This window comes from Pholcus phalangioides, unplaced genomic scaffold (genome assembly GCF_987345545.1).
Source record: "Pholcus phalangioides strain wild (caught in Gottingen) unplaced genomic scaffold, Ppha-v1.0 ptg000024l_1, whole genome shotgun sequence".
Lineage (NCBI taxonomy): Eukaryota > Metazoa > Arthropoda > Arachnida > Araneae > Pholcidae > Pholcus > Pholcus phalangioides.
Window position 1 is genome coordinate 15354243 of NW_028301616.1, and position 27003 is coordinate 15381245.

The 27003-nt window shown below is 37.4% G+C and overlaps 1 protein-coding gene across 1 annotated transcript in view; it reads right to left on the reverse strand.

The window, feature by feature from the left end:
- LOC149068836 (uncharacterized) overlaps window positions 1-25529 on the reverse strand; it is a 52166-nt gene extending 26637 nt beyond the window's left edge. The window contains exons 1-2 of the mRNA XM_089251289.1: window positions 24784-25529; window positions 919-1255 (exon numbers count right to left, since the gene is read on the reverse strand). Coding sequence (XP_089107415.1) covers window positions 919-1255; window positions 24784-25048 — 602 coding nt within the window. The 5' untranslated portion in view covers window positions 25049-25529. The remainder of the gene's footprint in view (window positions 1-918; window positions 1256-24783) is intronic.
- Window positions 25530-27003: the final 1474 nt, after the last annotated feature.

Below are 27003 nucleotides of genomic sequence, written 5' to 3' on the forward strand. Positions count from 1 at the left end.
TTTTAATTAATAAAAAAAAAATATATAATTTTGAAATCGGATGATTCTCTCTGAATCACCCTGTATAAGTATCAACTTGATATATTGTTTTACATGTAAAATTTGATAAAATTACATTGCTCTTCTTACTATGATACATGGCAAGTAGCTCAACTGAGTAAAGTCATTTTTCCAGTTTTGACATATTTTTATAGTTTTCATTTTGGAGAATCTCTCGCGACCCTCACTTTGGGAACTCACTGTAATGGACCAACTGAGCACCTAGCCAGGATTTTTCAGAGTTTTTTTTTGTAGGAAATTTATATAGATGGCAGCCTACACACATAACAAGCATTACACAGAAATAAATTTCACTTTAGGTTCACAACACATACACGCGTATTCCAACATGTACCAATTCGTTAGAAATTCCGCAGAGGAATATGGACTAGGTGCATGCGTAATTTAGTTTTAATAGTAAATTTATATAGGTAGTAAAAAATTTGAATAAAATAATAAGGTTCATCTTCGGATCCTCGGTCTTGAACCCCCATAGCCCCCATCTACAAAGGAGAGGCACTCGCACACCAAGAAGGCGTGTCCGGGTGAACCCAACTCTGTCGCAGGACCGTCTTAAGACTATGGCACCGCTTCAACCTTTGATATCACTCACCACACATTTTCATACAAGACCATCATGGGGGCCCACTATCAGAATTATTTTTCTGGGGCACCCCCACCTGACAATGGATGTCTGTCTCTCGAAAATATTAACCAACCAGATCTCATTCCAACGGGCCCGTGCCCTGGTAGACCAGTGTATTAAGACGGCTTTACTCTGCTGTAACTCTGTTTCTCGTGGGTGGGAGCAATGTATAATTTTAGGACCTGCAAGTATAATTACAGCAAATTACCGAATAAGCAAGTAAGTTCTCTTACCTCCCAGTTTTCGTGATGATCATCTCCGTTCCCAAATCGTGGAATTTCTCCCACAAATCCTTCGTTTCCAGAATGGCGTCCACCCTAACGAGGTCCTCGCAGGTGCACTTTGGTTGCAGTTTCGGATCCGGAGGACTCTGCGTGGTTCCGGCGTTGTTCGACTTGTCCTTGTTCTTCGAGAGTTTCCCGCTATCCGGAGACAGCGAAGCGACCGTGTCGCCATCCGGAGTCGTTACATTTGAACCACTGTCCGTCAATGCACCATTGGATGCCGATGTCTTCCGGCTGACGGCCTGGATGAGTTGCCCCGGGCTCGTCGTCCTCTCCACCAGCTTCTCTGCATAATTAATGGGAAAAATTACATCGAGATAATTCTGTACAATATTTTGGTTACATAAAATATATGCGCGAGAAGGGACCGTTATACGTCTGTTAACCTTAATTTAGTGTAGGGTTGTATACATATAAATATTAGGGGGCCATTGATGTATTACGTCAGCATCGAAGGAGGGGGGGGGGAGGTTCGGATTTGCTGACTTTTGATGACAAGGGGGAGAGGGGGGGGGTTTGAAAGTTGCTTACGTCATCAACCACCCACCCCTTTTTGAAGATATGAAATATTCTAAGGGGCCATTCAAGTATTACGTAAGCAGATTTTCAGCCATTTTTGACCCCCCCCCCCCGTCAGCAAAATTTCGTCAGCAGCTTAGAATATTTCATATCTTTAAAAAGGGGTGGTTGATGACGTAAGCAACCTTCAAATCCCCCTCTCCCCCTTGTCATCAAAAGTCAGCAAATCCGAAACCCCCCCCCCTCGATGCTGACGTAATACTTAAATGACCCCTAAGCTGCTGACGAAATTTTGCTGACGGGGGGGGGGGAGGGGTCAAAAATGGCTGAAAATCTGCTTACGTAATACTTGAATGGCCCCCTTAGTTAATGGGGAACAAAACTTAGGGAAAACGTGTCTTTTTCCTTCTTGCTACGAGTATATTGTACTACTATGTTACTCCGCTATGAGTTAGACTTTCAATGTCACTTGAATTGTGACTGCAATCCGGTCCTTAAAGAAATTCTGTTCCTTGAAATCGCTGCACATCCATGAAATGAATCCTGAAAACATTTAAAGCCCTTAAAAACCATGATTTTTGATTTTCATTTGCAGAGTTTAGTGAAAATAAAAAATGATGGTTTTTAAGGGCTTTAAATGCTTTGATAACATCTTGGTCCATCGAAAAAAAATAAAGTGCTCGTGTTTTTGGTGCCAAAAAAATAACCTCCCCTCCCAAATCGACATTAATTGAGAGTTGCAGAATCGTCACCAAACAGAATCTTATCAAACGAACTTTTTTTTGACTGGCAATAACTATAGAAGTATGAAATTATGTTCTTTGCAGAAAACTGGCATATACCATACAAGTCTTGGAATTCCATTTCCAAAATAATGACAAAGAGATTTCATCTTTATACAGGGTGTACCATCAAGACCGCCCAAACTCTGCACCGCCAGATTCCTTGCTTGGAATACATAAAAAATACCCAAAGAACTGTACCTGTACGACCCATAGTTTCGGAGAAAAATGCGAAAAAAAGGTATGACGTCATATACGGTGCAAGAGTGGGGGGGGGGAAACTTTATTTTAAACATATGAACATTGGTATTTGCATAATGTGACGTTCATGTTTCCAATAAAGTTTTTCCCTTGCACCGGAAATGACGCCATACTTTTCTTTCGCATTTTTCTCGAAAAGTATGGGTCGTACAGGTACAGTTCTTTGGACATTTTTCATATATTCCAAGCGAGGAATCTGGCTGAGTAGAGTTTGGCGGTCTGGATGGGACACCCTGCATACTGTAGCCTGTCAAAAGTCAATTTAGTTTCATTACAGATGATGTTCTGATCGTATAAAATCGGACTTTACCTGAGATTATCATTTATCAATATTTACTACTTCAGCAATTTCATTCCTGATTATGCTTGAAACTTTAAAAGGTGGTAGTACACACAAAAACAAAAAATTTTCATCAGAGAATGCATGGTCTGAAATGAAATGCAAACGTGCTACAGGGCGTAACATAGTAAAACCGAGGACATGAGGAGGAACAAGAATAACGTATTCGTTAAAAACGCAGTTTTAATGAATAATTCATAATAATTGCTCAAAAGAGCGACCTCCAACGGTGATGCAAGAAGAACAGTAGCGAAGGACGGATTGGCGAACGTTCTGGAATATTCCTAGCTAATCGCGAACCTACTCAGCAGCAGCCGAAAGTCTTGCGATTAGGTCCTCTTCACAGTCAAGAGGAGTCTCACACACCAGATTCTTCAGCCATAGCCCACTAAACAATTAGTCTAGTCGGCCGTGCTTCAGCTGTCCCCACAAAAAGAAATCAAGACACGACAGATCGGGAGATCGTGGTGGCCGAGCTACAGGACCACCTCGCCCGATCCATTGGTTTGGTTAGTGCCGCACCTCTCGCCCGAAATGGGCTGGAGCTCCATGAGTTGGAACATCCTCCAGCAAGTCTGTCAGCACCTCTTGCAGAAACGTCCGGTATTTGCCCTCGTCCAGGCGTTCCGGCAGAAGATACGGCCCTATTAGGTGATCGCCGAAAATCTTTGCGTACTGCACTCTGCTGTAGGAGCTAGCGGGCGAGGTCTACGCGACGAGCATAATCTTCTTCATTCAATGCTTGGACTCATTGAAAATGGTATGGGTGCAACCACTCACCCTTCAGCACCCGCCATGTCGTGGATATATTGTTGGGCCCTTCTAATACCAAGGCTACAGCATACAGCTCGTGTACTTGTGGTTGGCTGATCTGCCACCATCTTCAAAATCTCGTCTTCCGCACCTGCTGCTCTGGTAGTCCTTGTACGACCTGCATCAGACCGGGAAGCAAGAAAGGATCTCGTTTGCGCGCAGCTGCCGATGAAAGCGCGAAAATGTTTTCGGATCGGGCAACCGCATGTGGAGAAAACGCTCATCATACATCCGTGCTGCCTCTGTGGTACTTCCGTTTGAAGCTCCGTAAATGAAATGCATGTCTGCTTTGTCAGTATCACTAAAGTGCGCCATTATCCCGTACGTTACAACTGTTGGAACGCGCGGTTGCACGCTGGAATAACTTCACGGGGGTGTCGTCCGCGCTTTTTATTCACTGCGACACAGATTTGCATACTGTTTCTTCTTCCCCAGGTTACATTTGCATGCATGGTGTTCTTTTTCTCTCGATAACTTTCAACAGGAATGCCGTTTTAACGTTTGCGGAGAGGCCGTTTCATGTTAGACCATGAATTATTTGATGACAATTGTTTGTAATGGTGTGTACTATCTACTTATAAAGTTTTCCCCATCTTTTCTGAATCACCTTGCAGATGGCATCCCATCTATTATGTATATCAAGTATTTTATCGAGGAAAAACTAACAATTTCCCCAAAAATAGGAATATTCCACCGGTGATTAAAATTTTCCATTGAAGGGCCCTTCTAAGAGATTAAGATATAGAATAATGATAATGTAAAAGAAAAATATTGTTGAAGTGAGAATATCCGAACCTGATCTGGATCATATCAATATAACACTCTCTTATAGTATATTATTGCTATTTATTTATTTATTTTTAAAAATTGATGGTATCTAAGCTTCGCACTTTTCCATCTTAAGAGAAAATAAGCTATCGTCTATTTATTTATTTTATTCTGCTCCCTTATCTTTCCCCCCTCTTAAATATTATGTCTTATATATCCGAAAAACAACCACTTCTTCAGCAAAGCGATGAAAGAATTCGTAAAAGGAGCTTTATTTGCCGTATATATACCCGGCTAAGATAGAAAACAATAAATAAATGCATCATATAAAAATGGAATAAACCTCTTATATTTTAAGCACTCGGTCTGATTTCATCACTCAAATAGCTTGAAATATCGATTTCTCGAATAGATTTGACGTGGAAAAATAGCCTCGACTGAAGGAAATTCTCCAGCGTCCACTGGAACGATGAATACACACAAACGCACGCATGGAAAAAGCTCTTTCTGGTCAGTCTGGTGACCTTTGTCCATTTTATGCACAGATATATATGGATCGATACTTTCCTTCCGTTAAGTAATGATTTTTATAGAATCAAATTATTGAAATATTGTGTCGTTCTGAGTGTTTTTCTTGTAAATTTTTTGAGCGCAACTATAAATTTAGAATTTAATGCATTACGCATGGAATAAATATTTGAAAACTCCACCTTCATTCCATGAGAGAGGAATGAGTTTTTTCCCCCCTCGCGAGAGAGAAAGAGGAAAGAGAGAGAGAGAGAGAAAAGGAAGAGAGAGAGAGAGAAAGAAGAGAGAGAGAGAAAGATGGAGAGAAAGAAGAGAGAGAGAGAGAAAGATAGAGAGAGAGAGAAAGATAGAGAGAAAGAAGAGAGAGAGAGAGAGAAAGAAGAGAGAGAGAGAGAGAGAAAGAAGAGAGAGAGAGAGAGAGAGAAAGATAGAGAGGAAAGAAGAGAGAGAGAAAGAAGAGAGAGAGAGATAGAGAGGGAAGAAGAGAGAGAGAGAAAGAAGAGAGAGAGAGATAGAGAGGGAAGAAGAGAGAGAGAGAAAGAAGAGAGAGAGAGATAGAGAGGGAAGAAGAAAGAGAGAGAAAGAAGAGAGAGAGAGATAGAGAGGGAAGAAGAGAGAGAGAGAGAGAAAGAAGAGAGAGAGAGAGAAAGAAGAGAGAGAGAAAGAAGAGAGAGAGAAAGAAGAGAGAGAGAGAGAAAGAAGAGAGAGAGAGAGAGAAAGATAGAGAGAGAGAGAGAGAAAGAAGAGGGAGAGAGAGAAAGAAGAGAGAGAGAGAAAGAAGAGAGAGAGAAAGAAGAGAGAGAGAGAAAGAAGAGAGAGAGAGAAAGAAGAGAGAGAGAGAGAGAAAGAAGAGAGAGAGAGAAGAGAGAGAGAAAGAAGAGAGAGAGAGAAAGAAGAGAGAGAGAGAAAGAAGAGAGAAAGAGAGAAAGAAGAGAGAAAGAGAGAAAGAAGAGAGAGAGAGAGAAAGAAGAGAGAAAGAGAGAAAGAAGAGAGAGAGAGAAAGAAGAGAGAAAGAGAGAAAGAAGAGAGAGAGAGAGAAAGAAGAGAGAGAGAAAGAAGAGAGAGAGAGAGAGAGAGAGAAGAGAGAGAAAGAAGAGAGAGAAAGAAGAGAGAGAGAGAAGAGAGAGAGAGAGAGAAAGAAGAGAGAGAGAGAAAGAAGAGAGAGAGAGAAAGAAGAGAGTGAGAGAAAGATAGGGAGAAAGAAGAGAGAGACAGTTTTTTTAGTCGTTTTAAACATTGTCCCCATAGAATTCATGTTATCTATGTTAATTTTGAAAATATAATATCATATCTCACTCCCTTTATTACACCATACATTTTATATATTAAGAGTTTTAAAGGGAGTGAGTCAAAATTGGAGATGGTGTGATATGGTCCCAAGATTTCTCGTGGAATTTTTTTTTTTGTGACGGAAAGAAATTGGAATTTGTTTTAAAGAAAAATTTAGCCTTAAATATTTGTCGTTTTCGTTGCATTTCACATACAGTGATACCTCGGCTAACGAAGATAATTCGTTCCGGAATTAAGTTCGTTTAGCCGAAACGCGATTTTCCACAGGTTTCTATGGAAAATAACTTAGTTTGATTCGTTTCAGATCCAAAATTTGAAGATAAGTTTTAAAAAACACTAAGATAAGAAGCACAGTAAAAAAAAAAAAAAAAATACAAATACTGATCGAAGGCTCAGTATTCTTCAAAATCTGATAAAGGAGCATTTACAGGAAGATTAGATACTGAAGATCTTTTATATTTTGCACTGTATTACTATGTATACAACTCGCCTTCAGCTGGTGTTGACACAACCCTCTTGGAGTTCGTAGGTGTCCCCGTCCATTTCAGATTTGATCAATTCATTTCTGTGTCTGATACAGGGAGGGCAAAAAGTCCGTAAAAACTTTAAAAATTAATAAAAACCGCCTCATTTTATCATCCGAATCTTTTCGACAGTAGTCCACGCATAAATTGCAGTGAGAAATGACAAATGGCACATTGTCAGCTATCCGTTGTCGTGTCAAATGAGCGGCAATTTTCAATGGGAAATGATTTTGTTCCAACTCCGTCAAACACGTTCCACAAACAAATTGGAATACAGTCAACCCCTCCCCGGTTTACGAACTTGATACGTTCCTGTTTGAGCGTGCAGACGAATCTTCTCGTTCAGATTTGCGACAGGTTTACGAGTTGTTCTGCAGAATGATTTATCGAGTTTCAGGGCCCGTTTACACGCGTTAAGGGATTTATTAGTTAACTAAATTTTAAGTTGTCAAGTACAGGGTGGGCAGAAAGTTCGTTAAAACTTTAAAAATTCATAAAAACCGGAAAAATAACCGAAATAAAAAACGGTTTGCAGGGTTAGCATCGGTAGGTCACGGGAATTTTTTTAAGACAGGGAGAAAAATAACTAAAAACAGCCGGTAGATAGCGCTGACGTACACAAGTCAAAGAAAAGATACGCAAATAACGAACAGATGGCTTCCAAATCGTTTATTACAGCAGTATGTGTTGCACATGACCACCATCACAGGGGATAACACATTGCATACTTTGAACGCGCAGCGTTATTTAACGCTTCTGCGCGACGAGAAGGTCGTGCCATGTTTGTGTAAAAGAGATGCGCATTCTACCGTCACGTTTATGCAAGATGGTGCAACTAGTCACACTGCCAGTCCGGTGAAAACATTCCTGATACAGACGTTCGAGGAAGACGAAATCATTAGCAGACGTTGCAGATTCCCATGGTCTCCTCGGTCTCCAGATTTGACACCGGCAGGTTATGGGGATACAGTCGAATCCCGTTATAACGAACTCGAAGAGACAGGAGAAATTCCTTCGTTAAAATGAAATTTCGTTATAAAGGAATTCCAGGTCTTTATAATGTTCCTATGTAAACTTATTTGGGGGATTAGAAAAAGTGCTCGTTAAAACGAGATTTTCTCTATAACTGTAATCGTTAAAACGGGATTCGACTGTATTTGAAATCCCTGGTGTATCGATCCGGTCCATCCAATCTGTCGGAACTGATCTTTTCTTTGACTTGTGTATGTCAGCGCCACCTTTTTTTTCCCCCCCTGTCTTTAAAAAATTCCAGTAACCTAGCGATGCTAACCCTGCAAACCGTTTTTTATTTCGGTTATTTTTCCGGTTTTTATGAATTTTTAAAGTTTCTACGCGGACTTTTTGCCCACCCTGTACATGCAGATAAGAGAGCATTATAGGATAAGCTGCTAGAATGTCCAGTCTGTTCAGTTTGATGAAAAGAGTCTTACACTGAAAGAACACGGGATCTGAGAACGTGGGCTTCTTTTTCTTTTTTGCAATGCATTTTCTATTGACAATCCCTCATTTCACATGAAATGGTTTAGAAACTTTCAGAACGAGAAGTGGAGTTACATCTGGAAAAGGATTCCGATGTGGACATATGAGTCTATCGGACTCAAGTGACAGTAATTCTGATGATGATTGGCGCAAAAATTCAGCACGAAACGTGGCGAGGCTGTGTTAGGCTAGCATGTGCACGAAAATGTGCGTTAGCCGGGGCAGAAAAATCACGGAAAAAAAACCTTCGTTATCCGAAAAGTTCGTAAACCGAGGTATCGTTGTACTGTGTGTGTTACGTTGGGAGAGAGATTTTCTCTCTCTCTCTCTCTTTGTAGGGAAATTTTTATGAAATGTTTCAACTTTCAGAAAAGAAACTTTTTCGACTTTGAGTGGTCAAATTTAGATTGCTTCGTCTTCCGTTGTTATGGAATGGTCATGTATTACAGTAGATCATCCACTCCGATCCTCATCCTCTATGCCGAAATTACCGGGTAAGAAAATTCGCGAAACCACAGAATTTTGTATTTTCGCGTAAAGCACAATCTTCTTATAAGCTTATGATACTGTACTCTAATATAAGACTACTACAGGAAACTACCACTTTACCGTACATGCATCTCGAACATATTCTTCTGCGAAATTCCTGACGAATGGGTACGTGCCGAAATGTGTGTTTTGAATTTTGCATGTGTGTGGTCTCTCCCCCTAACGTATTTATGTTGTCAGAGTTGTGTTTTTTCGTGTTCTGCCATCTGGCATTCATATTTTGAAGTGAAAATGACGAATGCTTGAATTTTCATGTTATGTAAATATCATGTTGAAGGGCTGATAGAAAACTGCAAAGGACCGCCAACACTTCGCACCAACGGGGTTCAAACCTGGATCCCTACGATGGCTACATATATATTCTTGTAAATACTTATACGAGCTTCAGCAACATCGATTTGTACATTTTTATCAGGGATTAACGATCTCAGCGGCACTGACGAGATATCTCGCTTTCTTAAAAGCTTCTTATGTCTTTAGCATTGACAAGCCCAGATATTTTGTAAAGTTGATTTCTTTGATGGAATGCTTTCCCGTATACCTTACTTTGCACATATGGTGGAAATAAGCCTACCTCATTATAAAATATATTTCATTTCATAGGGCGTTCAGTGATTTTTGCTATGTCGTGAAAAGAATCGATAATAAAATCGAGTGTCTGATGAATGCAACTCTTGGCAACCCATATTGAAACTTGATATATAAACACATAAACACCGTAATAAGCTCTCTGCTAACTCTGTTGAAATATTCAAAAAACGCACCAATTAAAATAAAATTCAAACAAAACACATCTCCGCAGATTTTCAACTTCCCTGCATTGCCATAAAATGTTGATTTTAATATAATAAGGAGGTAACACACACAGCACCAGCTGGAACATACAGCTAGGAAAAACGCTCAGAACTCGGGACGACCTAATAGTTAGTACATGTACAGTCGTAGAGAGAGCCGAAAAGTCTCTTCTTTCGACGGTAGATATAAATTGAAGAAATTAACCATGAAGTATAATGTAAGCGATAAAACAACAATTAGCCGATAATTGCTCCGATAATCCGGAACATCGTGATTATAAGGATTAAAGAGATTAACCGAGCGAATATTTTTAACACGTAATTAAAGATATCTATAAGTAGGATATCTCTTAATCTCTCGAAAATCCTTTAAGTAATTGAAATGATAATTAATTGGTCATTTAACCCTTCCTTTCGAATCACTTCATGGCGGGTAAAAGATCAATACAACCTGTAGTAATAGTTTCTACTAAAAATTCCGAAAATACTTGGCATTCTTCTCGGGAAAAATGCCTAATATTGGCGGAAATTTTTTTGTGTGAAAATCTCGACCTCGAGACTCACATTTTGGGAAACACTTCCCCCTCAAAAATGCACTGATCTCTTCCTGTTATGATCATTCTTCCGTTTTAATGATTCAACAAATCAGTAGAAAAATGATCGGAAACTACTCCTTTTTCTCTCTCTGATCGATTAGTTATCACGTAACGGGAACATAAAAACAATTGAATACCGATAATTCATCTTCCAATTATCTCGCGATAATTCTGTTTCCAAACAGATACATTGCTTGTATAATATATATTACACTGAATATGGAAATTGATAACAGATATCGTTTCCTCCCTCCCTTTTCCCGATAAAATTACACAGCGATTTATTCAATTTTTATTTTCACGTAATCAATTACATAAGCCTTCACGCGTAATCTGAGTGCGCGTGCGATAAATGGTTCGTCGATCGATATCGATCGATCACGGATCGTTCAATGAAATTACATTGAACGGGTATTAAAAGAAAGAAAAAAATCTGGTTTTGAGAGTCATATAATAATAACGTAGAAATTGGAGCAGAAAAATAATTTATTTAGAAATATATTTTTTGGTTATTATTATATTCTTTCAAGCCACCTTTACAAATTTACCTCATTATAATCTCTTACTAATTTCCTTAATTGAATAAAGAGCTCGTAATAAAAAAAAACTACAGGAAATTAATGCAATTTATGAATTGAAAGATATTCTGTTGCGAAATCTTAGTCCATTATTTTTCAATGGATAGACGTTTCCTGTCCTTTTGTTTTGTTTAGAGTGCGATTTCGATTAATTTTTATTAATTTCCTTTACGTGATCTTGGAGATATTTTCGTCAGAAATCCATCATTATTATTGTTACGAAACACGTCAATATATCGACTGATTATTATCAAGCCCGGAAGTTAAGGCACTGTAAGTGGTCGAAATAGGCAGGCCAAAAGGCACCGTAAATGCCTAAAATAGGCACTAAAAAAAGGCATTTAACACTTTCGGGTCTGAGCTATTTCGACTATGTTTGTCCCTGTGGACTGAGGGTTTTTTGGCACTTTTCATGATGTTTTTTTTTAAACATTTAGAATATATACATCTTAACAGTTTTTTTAGCTAGAAATTTCAAACACTTTTCTTCCATAATACAGCAATTATTTAAAGGTACTAATAATTAATAATTAATGAAAAATAATTTTTGAATTATTATTAATTATTAGTACCTTTACATATATTAATTAATAATTTGAAAAAGTATGTTTTAGAGTTTCAAAAAAAGTTCCGCATAAGAAAACATCATTTTTTAACATTTTTGGAACTAGAAGATTTATAGATTATGTTTAAAAACATTGCGAACACATATATATTCAGCCATTTTATATCTACTAGAGTTAAAAGTAAAATTCCCTTGAGTTCCCTTAGTTCCCTTGAACAAAAACGGCATCCCGAGTCAAGCCCGGGCTTAGACCCGAAAGTGTTACAATTTCTGGAAGGAAGCAAAAATAATTAAAAACAAAGGATTTGAGGGTCCAAAAATTACTAGATGAAAAATCGGTTGCACTTAATCCGTCCTATTGGGGTAAATCGAGTAGCTATCCATTCTTAGAATAAGACAACCATAAGTATTCTTTATGGGCATTGTATAATATTTTATCATGTGTATATATTGTTTGTAATTTGTGTTAATTGCATTTTTAATTGGGTTGCTGTATTTTTGAAACATATGACAACCATATTTTTATGGGCATCTTTTTATCAGCCACCTCGTTGGGCATTTTGCCTGTTGTGGCGTTGTATTTGTATTTGTATTTGTATCTATTGTTTTAATTATAGTTTATAATTACTGCATTATTATCCAAATTCAGTTGATTTCAAGTCCAAAATAAAATGTTGCTAGACCCTCTGGATTAGGTTAATTCCAGGGCCACCATTACCAGACACGGAGTCGGTAGAGAAAATGATCTGTGGGGCTCCCCTTCGAGTTACAAATAATTCTCGTTTATTTGTTGTATTATATTTGGAATAATCATTATCATTTCTGTAGTTGAAACATATATATATATATATATATATATATATATATATATCATATTACCACGTATGCGGAATTCCTTCCAGCGTGAGGCCCTGTGTGGCCGTAACTGTCACACACCACTGAGATCGACTCTTGTCAATTTTATCGAATACTAAATATGTATGTTGTATGTTTAATAAATAGCCATGGTTCTTTGCAGTGTATTTATGGTGGAAAAAAAAAATCACACAAAACAACATGAACCCCAGAGCCCTGTCTGCTCCTACCCCGCCTTGTGCTGGCCTGACATCAACAACCGTTTTGGGACAATCATCGGTCCGCTATACACATACAACGGCAGTCCGATGCCTTTATGTGAAGCATGTGGAGAAACAAAAATTTCTAATTTTCCTCTTCTTTTCTAACACGTTCTGCGTCCATCTGAAACAAAATCATTCACGTCTAACACCATCCGCAAAGTTAAAGTTGAAGCCAACACCGATCTCTCAGGTCACTTGGTTGCGTCTAAATGGGTCTGGAAGGAGGGGGGGGGGGGGGCTTTCTGAGAGGATAATCAATATTGAGTGTTGGAAAATTAAAAAAAAAAATCAATTCTTTTGAAGTTCTCAATGCTCAAAATATTCAAGTTTTACAGATTATGGCCTCTGAAATTCACTAATGAACTTAAAACTACGTTGAAATAGGCATTTATGGCACGAAAATTTCAAAAAAGGAATTTTTACCAAAAAAGTTTGAAAATAAGCAAGAAAAAGGCATTTATAGCATTTTTCCTGAACTTCCGGGCTCTAATTGTTAATAACCAAATTGCAGTGTTGATAGCATGTCGTTTATAGCGAAGGCTGTTTTCCTGTATTACTAATCAAATCGATATAATTATTTCTTATGAACGAACGGATTCGAAATTTGATAATCAATGTAGCTTGAAAAATGCAGCTACAAAATGGAATCGAAATAAAATATTAGGAAAAAATAGGACTGAAAGACTCTTTTTGGAAATTGCAAATAAAACAATCCAAGAAACTTGGTATTTTTTGGAGCAAAAAGACCGAAGAACTAAAATATGAAGTAAAAGAACTTGGTGTGTGTTGTGAGATAAAACTGCAGAACTCTTGAATACTAGAAAGACTTGAAACCAGCTGCATAAAACTAAATGAAATTCTCTGGACACTCGGCAGCCCTGTGGGTTGAGCCTGTCTTCACCATGAGGACTAGATCGATGACCAGATCAGCTGACACCCTCAAATCGCTGGAATTTTCGTTCTCTCGGACTGTGACGTGAATTGTACTTACCATAGATGCTTAATCTTTGCATTTCTTGTGCGTTTACCATATATTTGCATTTCTGTTGCCCCCCCCCCCCATTTTCTCTTTTTTTTCTCTGTGACTTGTACTTCCACAAATGTTTAATTTTTACATTATTTTGTGTTTATTAAATATATTCATTTTTTTTACCCCCATATAATGTGAAAAAGTGTTCTCATGTTTGATCAGGTGGGGTGGATAGATTTCTTGGGCTGGGGAGGGTGTTGCTATACTTTTCCAACAGATACCCTTTACGTTAGAGGTTCTGTAAGGAATATCAACGTGGGTATCTGTCTGGTAGTTCAAGTTTAAGCCGTGTGGGTTAGCATACCAACATCAATCAGGTCGGGTTTTGGTTCGAGTCTTCGTTGGATGATGATCGTGTTCGCGTTCAGTCATTTAGAATCGGCTCTAAAGCATTGGTAAATTATTATTTCACTAGATTGAACAAAACGTTCTTAATTCGTAAAATAAATACAGTCAGATCTCGATATCTCGAGTGTACAGCTGCCGACGAAAAACCGATTAAAATTTAAAAAAGTGAGGAACTAACTACAATCGAACTAACTACTACAAGTGAGGAGGGCGAAAACTTCTCGAGTTTTAAGGACAACACTAAAATAATATTGTGAAGGTTCTAACGTCGAGAGAAAACTTCGACTTCAGCAGATATTCGAGTTACCTAAGTTCGACTTATCACAAATTCACTGTCTTCCTGAAATTGATTTCTGTTCTAAACTGTCGAGAAACACAACTGCGAAAAATTCAAGTACTGTATTTACAGCCAGCTCTCGGTTTACGAACGTCTCGGTTTGCGAACAAATAGGTTTACGAAAAATAGAAAATGATTCAGGTTACATATTTATCCCGGTTTACGGACGGACACCCATGGGACCAAAAATTTTGTCCGTTAACAGAGAGTAATGTCCGCTAATGGGAAGGTACGATATACAGTGGAATCTCGTTTTGTACGACTTTCATATACGATATTTATACGACATTTGGCTTTATTGCTATACAATTGTTTCCTTACACATTTTAATATTAAAATATATATGCTACTATGTATGTGTGCGTGCGCGCGCAAAAGTGATACACTGGTGGTTATGCATAATCACCAGTCGTCTCGATATAAAGAAAGTATGATTACATTTCATTACATTTATCACTTTTACCGGTGATTACGCATAGTTCCCAAATGAAGTTGGAAAATCTGATAAATATCGGCAAATGTACAACCTTTTTCTCTTCATCAAACCAATTAATTATGTTTTACCCCTGCACTAAAAACATATTTTACAACATAAATTAAATAAGTGTGAAGAAGATAAAAACATTCGTAACAACGTTATTAGTCTTGTAATGTTGGCTTCATACACACGTATCAACAAACAAAACCAACACATTGCCATTCGAATTCACCATCCTGTGTGTGCGTGTGTGTGTAGACCAGTGTTTCCCAAAGTGGGCAATATCGCCCCGTGGTGGGCGATGGAATGGTTCAGTGGGGCGATAGAAGTTACGGATTTAACATGGGATCCTATGGGTTCGGTTGAGTTGGGGGGCGATGAGAGAAAAAAATTTCTGAAGAAGGGGGCGATGGAACGAAAAGTTTGGGAAATTATGGTGTAGACCATAGTTATATGTTCAGTTAATTAAGTAATTAATTGACGATTTATCATATTCATTTACACGAGCTTCGGATTGAACATAATCTTAGTTGAATATGATAAATTCTCATAAAGTTGAATAATTCTTGTCTAAAGTTGATAAATTCCCATTCTCTTAATAAAGTTAGTTTATGACCGACAATTAATAAATTAGAGTTTGCCTGATTTCACTGTCCGCTAATGGGGAGTGAAATACATTAAAGCCCTATTCCAGAGCCGGAACTAGATGTGGGCGGCGGCAAAGTAATGTTCTCCCCGGGCGGTAAAAATCCTAGTTACAGCGCTGCCACGGGACTGGGGATCAGAAAAGTGTCCATTAACGGGGAGTATTTGTTAGATGAGGTTCTCTACTGTGTAGTAGGAACATCACCGGCAGGTGGCGCTGAAGGCCCGTTTACACTAGTTGACCCGTTTTCGACCGTCCTTACAATTCGTGACCAAATCGCCCAATTTTTTTATATGTTGACTGGTTACTTAAATATTAACATATTTTCGAAGTTTCAAAAAATTGGACATCAATTTCGCATGTTTTTCTTTCTAAAAAAATGTATGTAAATTTCCAATTAATTAACTTTTTAATAAATTAAAATGAATTATCTTAGTTTAATCAAAATAATTAATAATTATAATTTTGGGAAACTTCTTGCACCATGCGACAAAAAAAAAAATTACTTTCTTCTATTCCTAGAAAATTTACTTCTGTGTTCATCGTCTGGAAAAACAATTTTTTTTTTTTTCAAATAGAAAATTTCTGAAAATTTCATTTTTGAAAAATCAAATTTCATTGTTAACAAATTTTAAAAAATCCTATGACACTCATTAGACCTTTTAGTTTCCGAAAATATTTATTTCATACAAAAAATGTGAATGAAAAGTACGTATTTGAAAACGAAGCGTTGCGCAAATGCAACGTCAGTGAAAAATGGGTTAAGTGATTTAGTAATTGAATAAATTTCAAATTGGAAAGCTCTCAAAAAAAGTGTCTACACGTTAAGTTAACGATACAATTATTCAATCATTACACTTCACTCATAGTTAGAAAAACTGATGGCAGATGGAAGCACTACACAGAACAAGCATTACACAAAAACAAACTTCGCATCAGGTTCGTTACACATGCGCACACATTCCAACATGTACTAATTCGTTATAAGTTCCGCAGAGGAATATGGACGAGATGCATGTGTGGTTTAGTAGCGTTAAGTGGATTTAGTGAAATGATCGGATGATTTTCGTGGGAGGCCCAATGGCGCATGCGCATAGGTGCACTTTTAACGGGGGAAAAAATAGAATCGTCTTTATTAAACAACCAATATCACCGGCAGAGTTTAAACTACAATAGCAGGTTAAAGGATTAGCGATCAACACGGATAAATTGAGGATTTTAACCAATCCGTGTCGATAGCTGATCCTTTAACCTGCGATTGTAGTTAAAACTGTGTTGGTGAATACGACCGTTAATCGCTTAATCACTTACCAACTAACGGCGTGTAAACGTCTGCATGCATTTTAAAGTACAGGGTGGGCGAAAAGTGCGTAGAAACTAAATATGAATAAAAATTGGAAAATAACCGAAACATAAAACGGTTTGCAGCGCTAGGGCACGGGAATTTTTTTGACAGTAAAAAAAAAATATTCAATAACAGCCGATAGGTGGTGCTGGTACGAGCGACTTCGGTGAAAATATACGAAGGAGAGAGACGGTTATAAGTACTTGCACTCCTAATCCACAATCAGTTCACCGATGTAAACCGTGCATGTGGACCTGCTGCACTCTGCCGTTGCTGGATTTGTGACTCGCCTGCAATGTGTTAGCCTCCTCTGTGATGGTGGTCACGTGGAACACATACTGCTGTAATAAACGATTTGGAAGCTATCTGTTCGTTATTTGCGTATCTTTTCTTTGACTTGTGTACGTCAGCGCTACCTACCGGCTGTTTTTAGTTATTTTTCTCCCCGTCTTAAAAAAATTCTCGTGACTTAGCGATGCTAACCCTGCAAACCGTTTTTTATTTCGGTTATTTTTCCGGTTTTTATGAATTTTTAAAGTTTCTACGAACTTTCTGCCCACCCTGTACTTGACAACTTAAAATTTAGTTGTTAACTAATAAATCCCTTAACGCATGTAAACGGGCCCTGAAACTCGATAAATCATTCTGCAGAACAACTCGTAAACCTGTCGCAAATCTGAACGAGAAGATTCGTCTGCACGCTCAAACAGGAACGTATCAAGTTCGTAAACCGGGGAGGGGTTGACTGTATTCCAATTTGTTTGTGGAACGTGTTTGACGGAGTTGGAACAAAATCATTTCCCATTGAAAATTGCCGCTCATTTGACACGACAACGGATAGCTGACAATGTGCCATTTGTCATTTCTCACTGCAATTTATGCGTGGACTACTGTCGAAAAGATTCGGGTGATAAAATGAGGCGGCTCAGAATGAAGAGATATCATCTACAATTCTACAAGATGGGAGGCGGGTGTGTATAGGCCTATACACATACATGGCGTATACAGTCTCTTGTTCCAGGGCCGAACATACATCTCGCCGATCTCCGTGCGGTGAATACAAAACTGTAGGCCAGACAGAGAGGAAGGATTAATTTTTAAAAGGCATGACATACAGCTTTCACTCTCCCTTAAAAGGTTAAACACGTGGTAAAAAGCCGCTAAACTTTCTTATTAGGTCTGGGAATCGATTACAATTTTTAACTGGTTTAATCAAAATTTTTTAATCGATTAATCGAATATTTTTTGCGACCATATAATTATTAATAGATGCTATAAAAATATATTTTATTCATTTTAGTCACCTATTCGATATATATATGTAAACAAATATAGGAATAGGTTAAGGCTGCCAGCTTCAAGCAATTTCATATATGCTGAACATAATTGCCAAAACCTGTAATTTCTACACTTGGATCTTGTTTTTTTTTTAAAGAAATCGGTTATTTTTGGTCATTGTTCACCGATTTTTAAACTATAGTTGAATCCCGTTATAACGAACTCCAAGAGACCGTAGAAATTTCGTTACAAAGGAATTCGAGGTTATTTAAAAATGTCCCTATGAAGACTTATCTGGGGGGTTAGAGAAAATGTTCGTTAAAACGAGATTTTCGCTATGACGGTATTCGTTAAAACGAGATTTTCGCTATGACGGTATTCGTTAAAATGAAATTCGACTGTACTTTCGATTATACTGTTGCCTGCTTAACTAGAAACTTCTCTCGAATGGTACTTGTGAGGAGCTGATGCTTTCAAGAATACGGAAAATGTACTTTTCATAGTGGAAACAATGAAAATTTTGTTCTCCTAAAATTCCCTTCCCTTGTCTTCAAACTCAATTTGAAACTGTGAATCCGTTGAATCTAATTTGATCAAAATATTGATTTAAAATACAGTCGAATCCCGTTATAACGAACGCCAAGAGACCGAAGGAATCACTTCGTTAACACGAAATTTCGTTATGAACGAATTCCAGGTTAATTAGCATTGTTCCTATGTAAACGTATTTGGGGGATTAGAAAAGTGTTCGTTAAAACGAGATTTTCGCTATAACGGTATTCGTTAAAATGGGATTCGACTGTACTTTTAAATACGGTCACTTGTCCAAAAATGTTCTGCAGAAAACATGATTTTTATAAGACATCTAATCGGTTTTAAAAAAAAAAAAAAAAAAAAAAAAAAAAATCAAGTCAATTCACAAACTCTTTTAATAAAAATTTTAATCGAATCGATTAACCGACCCGATTAATCGATTAATCGGACCAGCAGACCATTTCAAAATAGCTCTTTAAGAACGTTGTTGATGTTTGCTTCCTATAGCGAAATGATAGAAATCCAGAAATAACCCTTGAAAAATATACAGTGATCTTTCACTTATACGTATCTTTCAGTTATAAGACTATTTTCTGCATTCTCAGTCGAAGATACAGCCATTATACAGGGTTCATAGCAAACGGTGGGGGGGGGGGGGGTAAGTCAGGCTAAGTTTAAGTAAGCTATACCATTTATTAAAACCCTGATAGAGGTAATTCCCTGCCACACCACAACCCGGAGTTGTCGCTTACAACATTTTCGACATTTTTTTGTCTGTAAATTGGCAACTTCACTCGTCTTCGAGAATTTCTTCGGCTATTCCAATTATGAATCAATGCCCGAATACTTGAGTCATCTGAAAATGTGCCTCGGACCACCCTGGAATTGTGCCATGGGTCACGTAAGCTATCTGTAAAAATGTGCCGTTTATAGTTCATTTTCACAAAATTAGGGTTTGAGGTGGCAGACCATATCAGATAACCCAGAGGGCCACATTTGGCCCGTGGGCCATAAATTTAGCATTTGTGGCTTAGAGGGTTGGTCACAATATATTTTTTAAAGAGAAATTTTATGTTCTTAGCCCTTCTCAAATGGCACTGAAGTTAACAGAAATTGATTATAATAACATACAAAGGTATTTTCTTTCGCAATTTTAATTTAAAAAAGATATTTTTTGCATTTAAAAAAATGATTTTTTGATCGTTGGGGGGGGGGGGGGGCTGGGGCCCTGCTATGTCCCCCCCCTTCCCATGTATAGTCTCTGATCCCATCAATACGTGATAGGAGGTAAGGGGCAGAGATGACGAAATTTTGCTGAAAGGGGATGGGGGTCAAAAATGGATGAAATATTGCTGACTTGAACGGTCCCTTTACAGAATACGGATGTCACCGACAGGGTCCCAACTAGGGAGGAGGGCAGGGCGAGCATGGTGCGCGCGGACCAGAGGAATCGCAAATTTCAGCCTTTAATATCTCTTTCAAAATTACATGGGAGCATGGGGGATAGCCAAAATGTGTGCTTGTCCCAGCTGGTCAAACATTAAGTCGAGGAATTCAAATCCGGGTATTCAAATCCTGTATGCAGAGAAACGGGTCTTAGCTGGTGAAATAAAAGACAATGTGGTGCTATCTGGAAAAAAAAGAAGTCGGAGAGAGCACATTTCACATGTAGGAATAGAACATGAACTATCCTTAAATTTTCTTTTCCCAGCGAGCATTTCGTGCTCATCACGCTCCTCTCATTTTGGAGCCAGGATCCACCCCCCCCCCCCAAGACTGAGATCTTTGGTTGGGGCCTCCTCTGTAGTGAATTTATTATGTAAAAAAAACCCAATGAGATTTGCCCCTGGAGGCCCTTCCGTGCTAGAGTCCTGCCAGCCCTATACTTGTGGGAAGTTATATGGTGCTCTCTTAAGCCACTGAGGATAGATACTTAATTCGTACTCGGGAAATATTTGTTTCAAAAAGTGTGAAATTATTTGTTTCCAAAAAGTGTGAAATTATTTGTTTCCAAAAATGTGAAATTATTTGTTTCCAAAAATGTGAAATTATTTGTTTCAGTCTCTTATGTCTGAATTTTCATCAATTTTGGAATTATTTCTCTCATTTATTCTGACTTCATTTATCAAGTGAATTGTGTTTTTCATGTTTCCAGAATTATTTCATTCATTTTTCCAGAATTATTTCATTCATTTTTCTAGAATTATTTCATTTATTTTTCTAGAATTATTTCATTCATTTTTCTAGAATTATTTCATTCATTTTTCTGGAATTATTTCATTCATTTTTCTAGAATTATTTCATTCATTTTGCTAGAATTATTTCTCTCATTCATTTTTCTAGAATTATTTCTCTCATTCATTTTTCTAGAATTATTTCTCTCATTCATTTTTCTAGAATTATTTCTCTCATTCATTTTTCTAGAATTATTTCTCTCATTCATTTTTCTAGAATTATTTCTCTCATTCATTTTTCTAGAATTATTTCATTCATTTTGCTACAATTATTTCTCTCATTCATTTTTCTAGAATTATTTCTCTCATTCATTTTTCTAGAATTATTTCTCTCATTCATTTTTCTAGAATTATTTCTCTCATTCATTTTTCTAGAATTATTTCTCTCATTCATTTTTCTAGAATTATTTCATTCATTTTGCTAGAATTATTTCTCTCATTCATTTTGCTAGAATTATTTCTCTCATTCATTTTTCTAGAATTATTTCATTCATTTTTCTAGAATTATTTCTCTCATTCATTTTTCTAGAATTATTTCTCTCATTCATTTTTCTAGAATTATTTCATTCATTTTTCTAGAATTATTTCTCTCATTCATTTTTCTAGAATTATTTCATTCATTTTTCTAGAATTATTTCTCTCATTCATTTTTCTAGAATTATTTCTCTCATTCATTTTTCTAGAATTATTTCATTCATTTTTCTAGAATTATTTCTCTCATTCATTTTTCTAGAATTATTTCTCTCATTCATTTTTCTAGAATTATTTCTCTCATTCATTTTTCTAGAATTATTTCATTCATTTTTCTAGAATTATTTCCCTCATTCATTTTTCTAGAATTATTTCCCTCATTCATTTTTCTAGAATTATTTCATTCATTTTTCTAGAATTATTTCATTCATTTTTCTAGAATTATTTCTCTCATTCATTTTTCTAGAATTATTTCATTCATTTTTCTAGAATTATTTCTCTCATTCATTTTTCTAGAATTATTTCATTCATTTTTCTAGAATTATTTCTCTCATTCATTTTTCTAGAATTTATTTATTATTTCTTTCATCAATTCTAACAATTCTAAGAGTAATCGTTTTTCAACATTTTAAACCAGGAAAGTTACTGGGATTATACGCCACTCCCCACTCCAGCTTTTAACAATCCAGTCTTTTGAGAATTTGGTCACCCCACACGCACATACTTTCGCTTTCCCCGAGTAGCTGCAAATGCACCTTCCAATTGGCAGGTGCTAATGAAGTCATCCAGGGTCCGGTAAAACTACAACAGATCGCGGAAATGATCAAAGACAGTATATATGTACAACTGGTAACGAAATCGTTGCTCCTTGCTTGGAGCCGCAGCAAAAAAAAAAGTTCAGAATTTGTTCGATTGTTTTTTAAATATTGGTCACATCATACATTCTCATCCCACGGCCCACGGGCCTAATGTGGACATAGGAATCATCTAATGTGGCCCGTGACCTCAAACCTAACTTTGCAAAAATGAACTAAGCGGCACATTTATTTACAGATCATTTAAGTGACCCGTATTGCAGTTCCTCATGGGTACAATTCTAGGCACTTGAGCTGCCCACGGCACATTTTATTCAGATCACTTAAACGACCCGCAGCACATTTACGGATCACTTAACCCATTTTTAACTCACCGCCTCTCCAATTCATTTCCGAATCGCACAATGTTTTTGCATGCGATAACTGGTCACTTGAACAAAACATGTTTGGGAAGTTTTGAAAAATTGGATACAGTCGAATTCCGTTGTAACGAATTCCGAGAGACCGGAGGAATCACTTCTCTACAACGAAATTTCGTTATAAAGGAATTCCAGGTCACCGCATTGTTCCCATGTAAACTTATCTGGGGGATTGGAAAAGTGTTCGTTAAAACGAGATTTTCTCTATAACAGCATTCGTTAAAACGATATTCGACTGTATTAATTTTAGCACGTGGTTTTTTCTTTTGTAATTGACGTGAATTTCCAACTAATCAACTTTTCAATTGATCTAAATTAATTAACTTCATTTAATTGAAATAATTTGGTAATTATGATTTTTGGGGAATCTCATGTATCACGTGGCAAAAATAAATTCAAGAAAGAACTACAGTCGAATCCCGTTTTAACGAATACCGTTATAGCGAAAATCTCGTTTTAACGAACATTTTCTAATCAATCCACCAGTTAAGTTTTCATAGGAACAATGCAAAAAAACCTGAAATTCCTTTATAACGAAATTTCGTTGTAGCGAAGTGATTTCTCCTGTCTCTTGGAGTTCGTTATAACGGAATTCGACTGTATTTCTTTTTTTATTTAAAACAAAATTATTTCTGCTCTCCATGGTCATGGAGGGGGAAAAAAGAATTCCCATGTCAAAAATCAGGATAAAATTTCCGAAAATTTAATTTTTGAAAAGTCATAAAAAAATTAAATTTATTTGTAAACAAATTTAAAAAAAAAAGTTCTATCGCATTTTCTCTAGAAATTTTTATTTCAAAAAATTCAACGTCAACCAAAAAAATGGGTTCAAGTGGCCCGCAATGCGTTTCAAACCAATGAAGTTGCCCCGCACGCTCCTAAGGGTTGAGCACCCTTGAGCTACACGCAAGGCCGTAACTGGGATTTTTACTGCCCCCACAACTTTAAAATTTGATAATTTTATAACGGTGTTCTTTGTTCCCACCTGAAATTTCCACCCCTTAAATTTTTCCGCCCGGGGCAATTCCCCCCAGTTAATTTCCCTGGCTACATGCTATATTCTGGAAAAGATCAGTAAACAGGCAATACACAATACAGTCGAATCCCGTTTTAACGAATGCCGTTATAGCGGAAATCTCGTTTTAACGAACACTTTTCTGTGATCCCCCAGATAAGTTTACATAAGGACATTTTAAAATGGCCTGGAATTCCTTTATAACAAAATTCCGTAATAACGAAGTGATTTTTACGGTCTCTTGGAGTTTGTTATAACGGGATTCGACTGTATATATAGGACGACTGAAACTTACGAGAATTTTCCGGGAGTTCTGAGAAAGACACATTTTGCATATGACATTCCAATTATCCAAGAATTCGAATTAACCTCATTCGAATTATCCAAGCTCCACTGTACAACCAGATTCGCCCTTAAAAGTCGCGGGGGCCAGGTGTGAAAATAATTGCGGGGCCAGGGATGTCTTGACAGTTTTGGGGGGAATTGGGCATGCAAAAGTTTATACATCATTATAGAATATACAGAAATGCTGGAAAATATCCATACAAAAAAAAAATATAAATATACAATTTGAATGTAAATCGTATTAAACACAAAAATTGATAAAAATTCCGATGTGAAATGAAAATTTAAAACGGGGAAAAAAATTATGAAAAAACGAATTCCAAAACTAATGAAAATTGGGATTCATGAATTAAAAAATAATATATATTAGCATCTATGAAAATTTTCAGTAGGCCCTATTCATGAAACAAATAATTCTAGAATTGATGAAAGGAATAATTCCTTAATAATTTCAGAATTAATGAAAGGAATAATTCCTTAATAATTCCAGAATTAATGAAAGGAATAATTCCTTAATAATTCCAGAATTAATGAAAAGAATAATTCCAGAATTAATGAAAAGAATAATTCCAGAATTAATAAAAATTCATGATTAACAAAAGAAATGATTTAAGAATTGATGATCGATTGAATAACTTGAGGCTCCTGTTTGATTCGGAGCTGTGGGTCCCTTTGTCCTACAACGAGGAACTAAAATGTAAATAATTGACCCCCGGGTGGTGGGCCCCCCCCCCCCATCGAATACGTTTCCGTAAAACATTTATAAATTTTTTATTTTCTCAGTTTTGAAGCTCAGACACCTTGATTTACCTACTATAAAAAAAATTTAATTGATACAATATATATATATATATATATATATTTCAATTCCATTACAGTGATGTGCGGGGGCCCAGTGTGATCGCGACTGCCGCACACCCCCCCCCCCCCCCGAGAGCGGCTCCGCGTACAAACATAATAATCACGGTTTAAAAAAAAAGAGAAGCAAACTTACCCAAGGGCGACAGCGATTCCGCGGGCGCCGGCGACGAGTCCAACAGAATCTCCTCGGAACAGCAACTCTCGTTGCAGCTGTCGTCGCTGAAAGACGAACTGCAACCAGATTGGGACCTGGATATCAGGGAGTCGATGGAGAAGTCCCTCGCCCTCGCCGACAGAGGGGACACCTGCCCCCGCGGTCTGGATAATTCCGATCCGTTGTGTATAGCCAGGTACTCGGTGTCCACCATGGCCTGGTTACGGGAAACCGGGGCCACCATGTGGGCTCGACGGGCTATAAAGAAAACCGTTCGACAATGGTTCGCGATAATGCTGCGATCCGATCCTATCAGCTCCGTGGGACACGGGTCCCGGTAATTACGGCGTAAATTATACGACACGCGCCGAGTTTTCCAAGTCCCACGCACACCATGTCAATAGTCCTTCTAGTGTATAATAATTCCGATTAACAAACACATCTGGAATTAGATAATTCTTGGGGAAAAAAGTTCCCAAAGAAAAGTGTGTAAGAGAAATTACATTATACGCGGCGATTATCTGGCTGTTGATGTCTTTTCCATTTACGTGTCTGTGGAATTATCATTATCTCCTGTGTCGTGGTTTGCGAAAGAGTTCTAATAATGAATAATAATGATATTATTTTGAAAACAGTTTCTTGTGGCCTATTTGGCCGAGCACCCCGAGAAGAGAAGGCAAAATATTTTTATATTCAAAAATAATAATAATATAATACGTGTTTCTTTTTATTTTTTTCTCTTCTCCTCCAAGTGAAATGGGTGGAATTGGTTGGAAAAGTTGTTTCTTGTGTTGACTGTGTGTGTGGTCCCGACCGCCCTCGTGTTATTTGCTGCTGCTGCTGCTGCTTGCTCCCGATTCAACAACTTCTGGTTTCGACAGGTGGCGCCCCCCGTTCTCTCCGAAGAACAAGAGTTTGCGAATGAAGGTTGGGCCAAAGACGTTTTGTCATGACTTTAGAGGGAGGGGCCAATGAAATTGACTCTCTCTCTCTCGCTCGCATTCTTTTCTCTCTCTCTCTCTCCATCGGAATGAAAGCAAAAAGAATAATGACGGGGGGGGGGGGGGGGGGGATTTTAGTACAGAAAATTTTTTGATGTAAAAAGTCGTGATTCATTATTTTGTGACTTTCGGGTTCAATTTTATATAAAAAAAAATGAATGATAATAATTAAATTTTTTGGTGACTTGAAGGATGTTGTCATCTGAAAATTTTTTTTATATTTAACACTTCGAGGCGGGAGTTTTTTTATTTTCTACAATATTTAATGAAATTACTCGATAAATGTAATCAGAGGTTATACAGGATAGGGGCCATTCAAGTATTACGTAAGCAGATTTTCAGCCATTTTTGACCCTCTCCCCCCCTTCCGTCAGCAAAATTTCGTCAGCAGCTCAGAATATTTCGTATCTTCAAAAAGGGGCGGTTGATGACGTAAGCAACCTTCAAACCCCTTCCCCCCCCCTGTCATCAAAAGTCAGCAAATCCGAAACCCCACCCGATGCTGACGTAATACTTGAATGACTCCATACACAAACCTAACAATTCAAAACGACCTTTGGGGCCATTCAAGTATTACGTAAGCAGATTTTTAGCCATTCTTGACCCCCTCCCCCCACCGTCAGCAAAACACTGACCCCCCCCCCCCTTGTCAGCAAAATTTCGTCACAGCAGCTTAGAATAATTCATGTCTTCAAAAAGGGTGTTTGATTACGTAAGCAACCTTCAACCCCCCCCCCCCCCGATGCTGGCGTAATACTTGAATGACCCCTTTCATCAATTCTGAGATCAACTAGATACGCTCACTACAATGAAATATTTTTAACATACGGTCAAACCTCTCTATCTTGAAATTGACGGGACCGAAAAAAATTTCGAGAAAGAGAGTTTTCGAGAAATGGAGTTATTTAGTAAGGAAAACTAATTCGATTAGTTAAATTCGATTGATAAAAACTGAAAAAAACCGTACTATATTTTAACTAAATACTAATGAAATTCTTGGCTAAGTGCACAATCAATGCTCAATCACAATTTATGCAAATATATCAAAATACGTTCAAATTGTTTGCGTGTGGTTCAATTTAATTCTATTCAAATCCCTCATTCAAAATAATCCGCAAGCTTAGATTAATGCATATTTTTTGTTCTTTGAGCCTTTTCAGTTCCATCTATACTTAGCAAAAAAGCTGTAAATATTTCT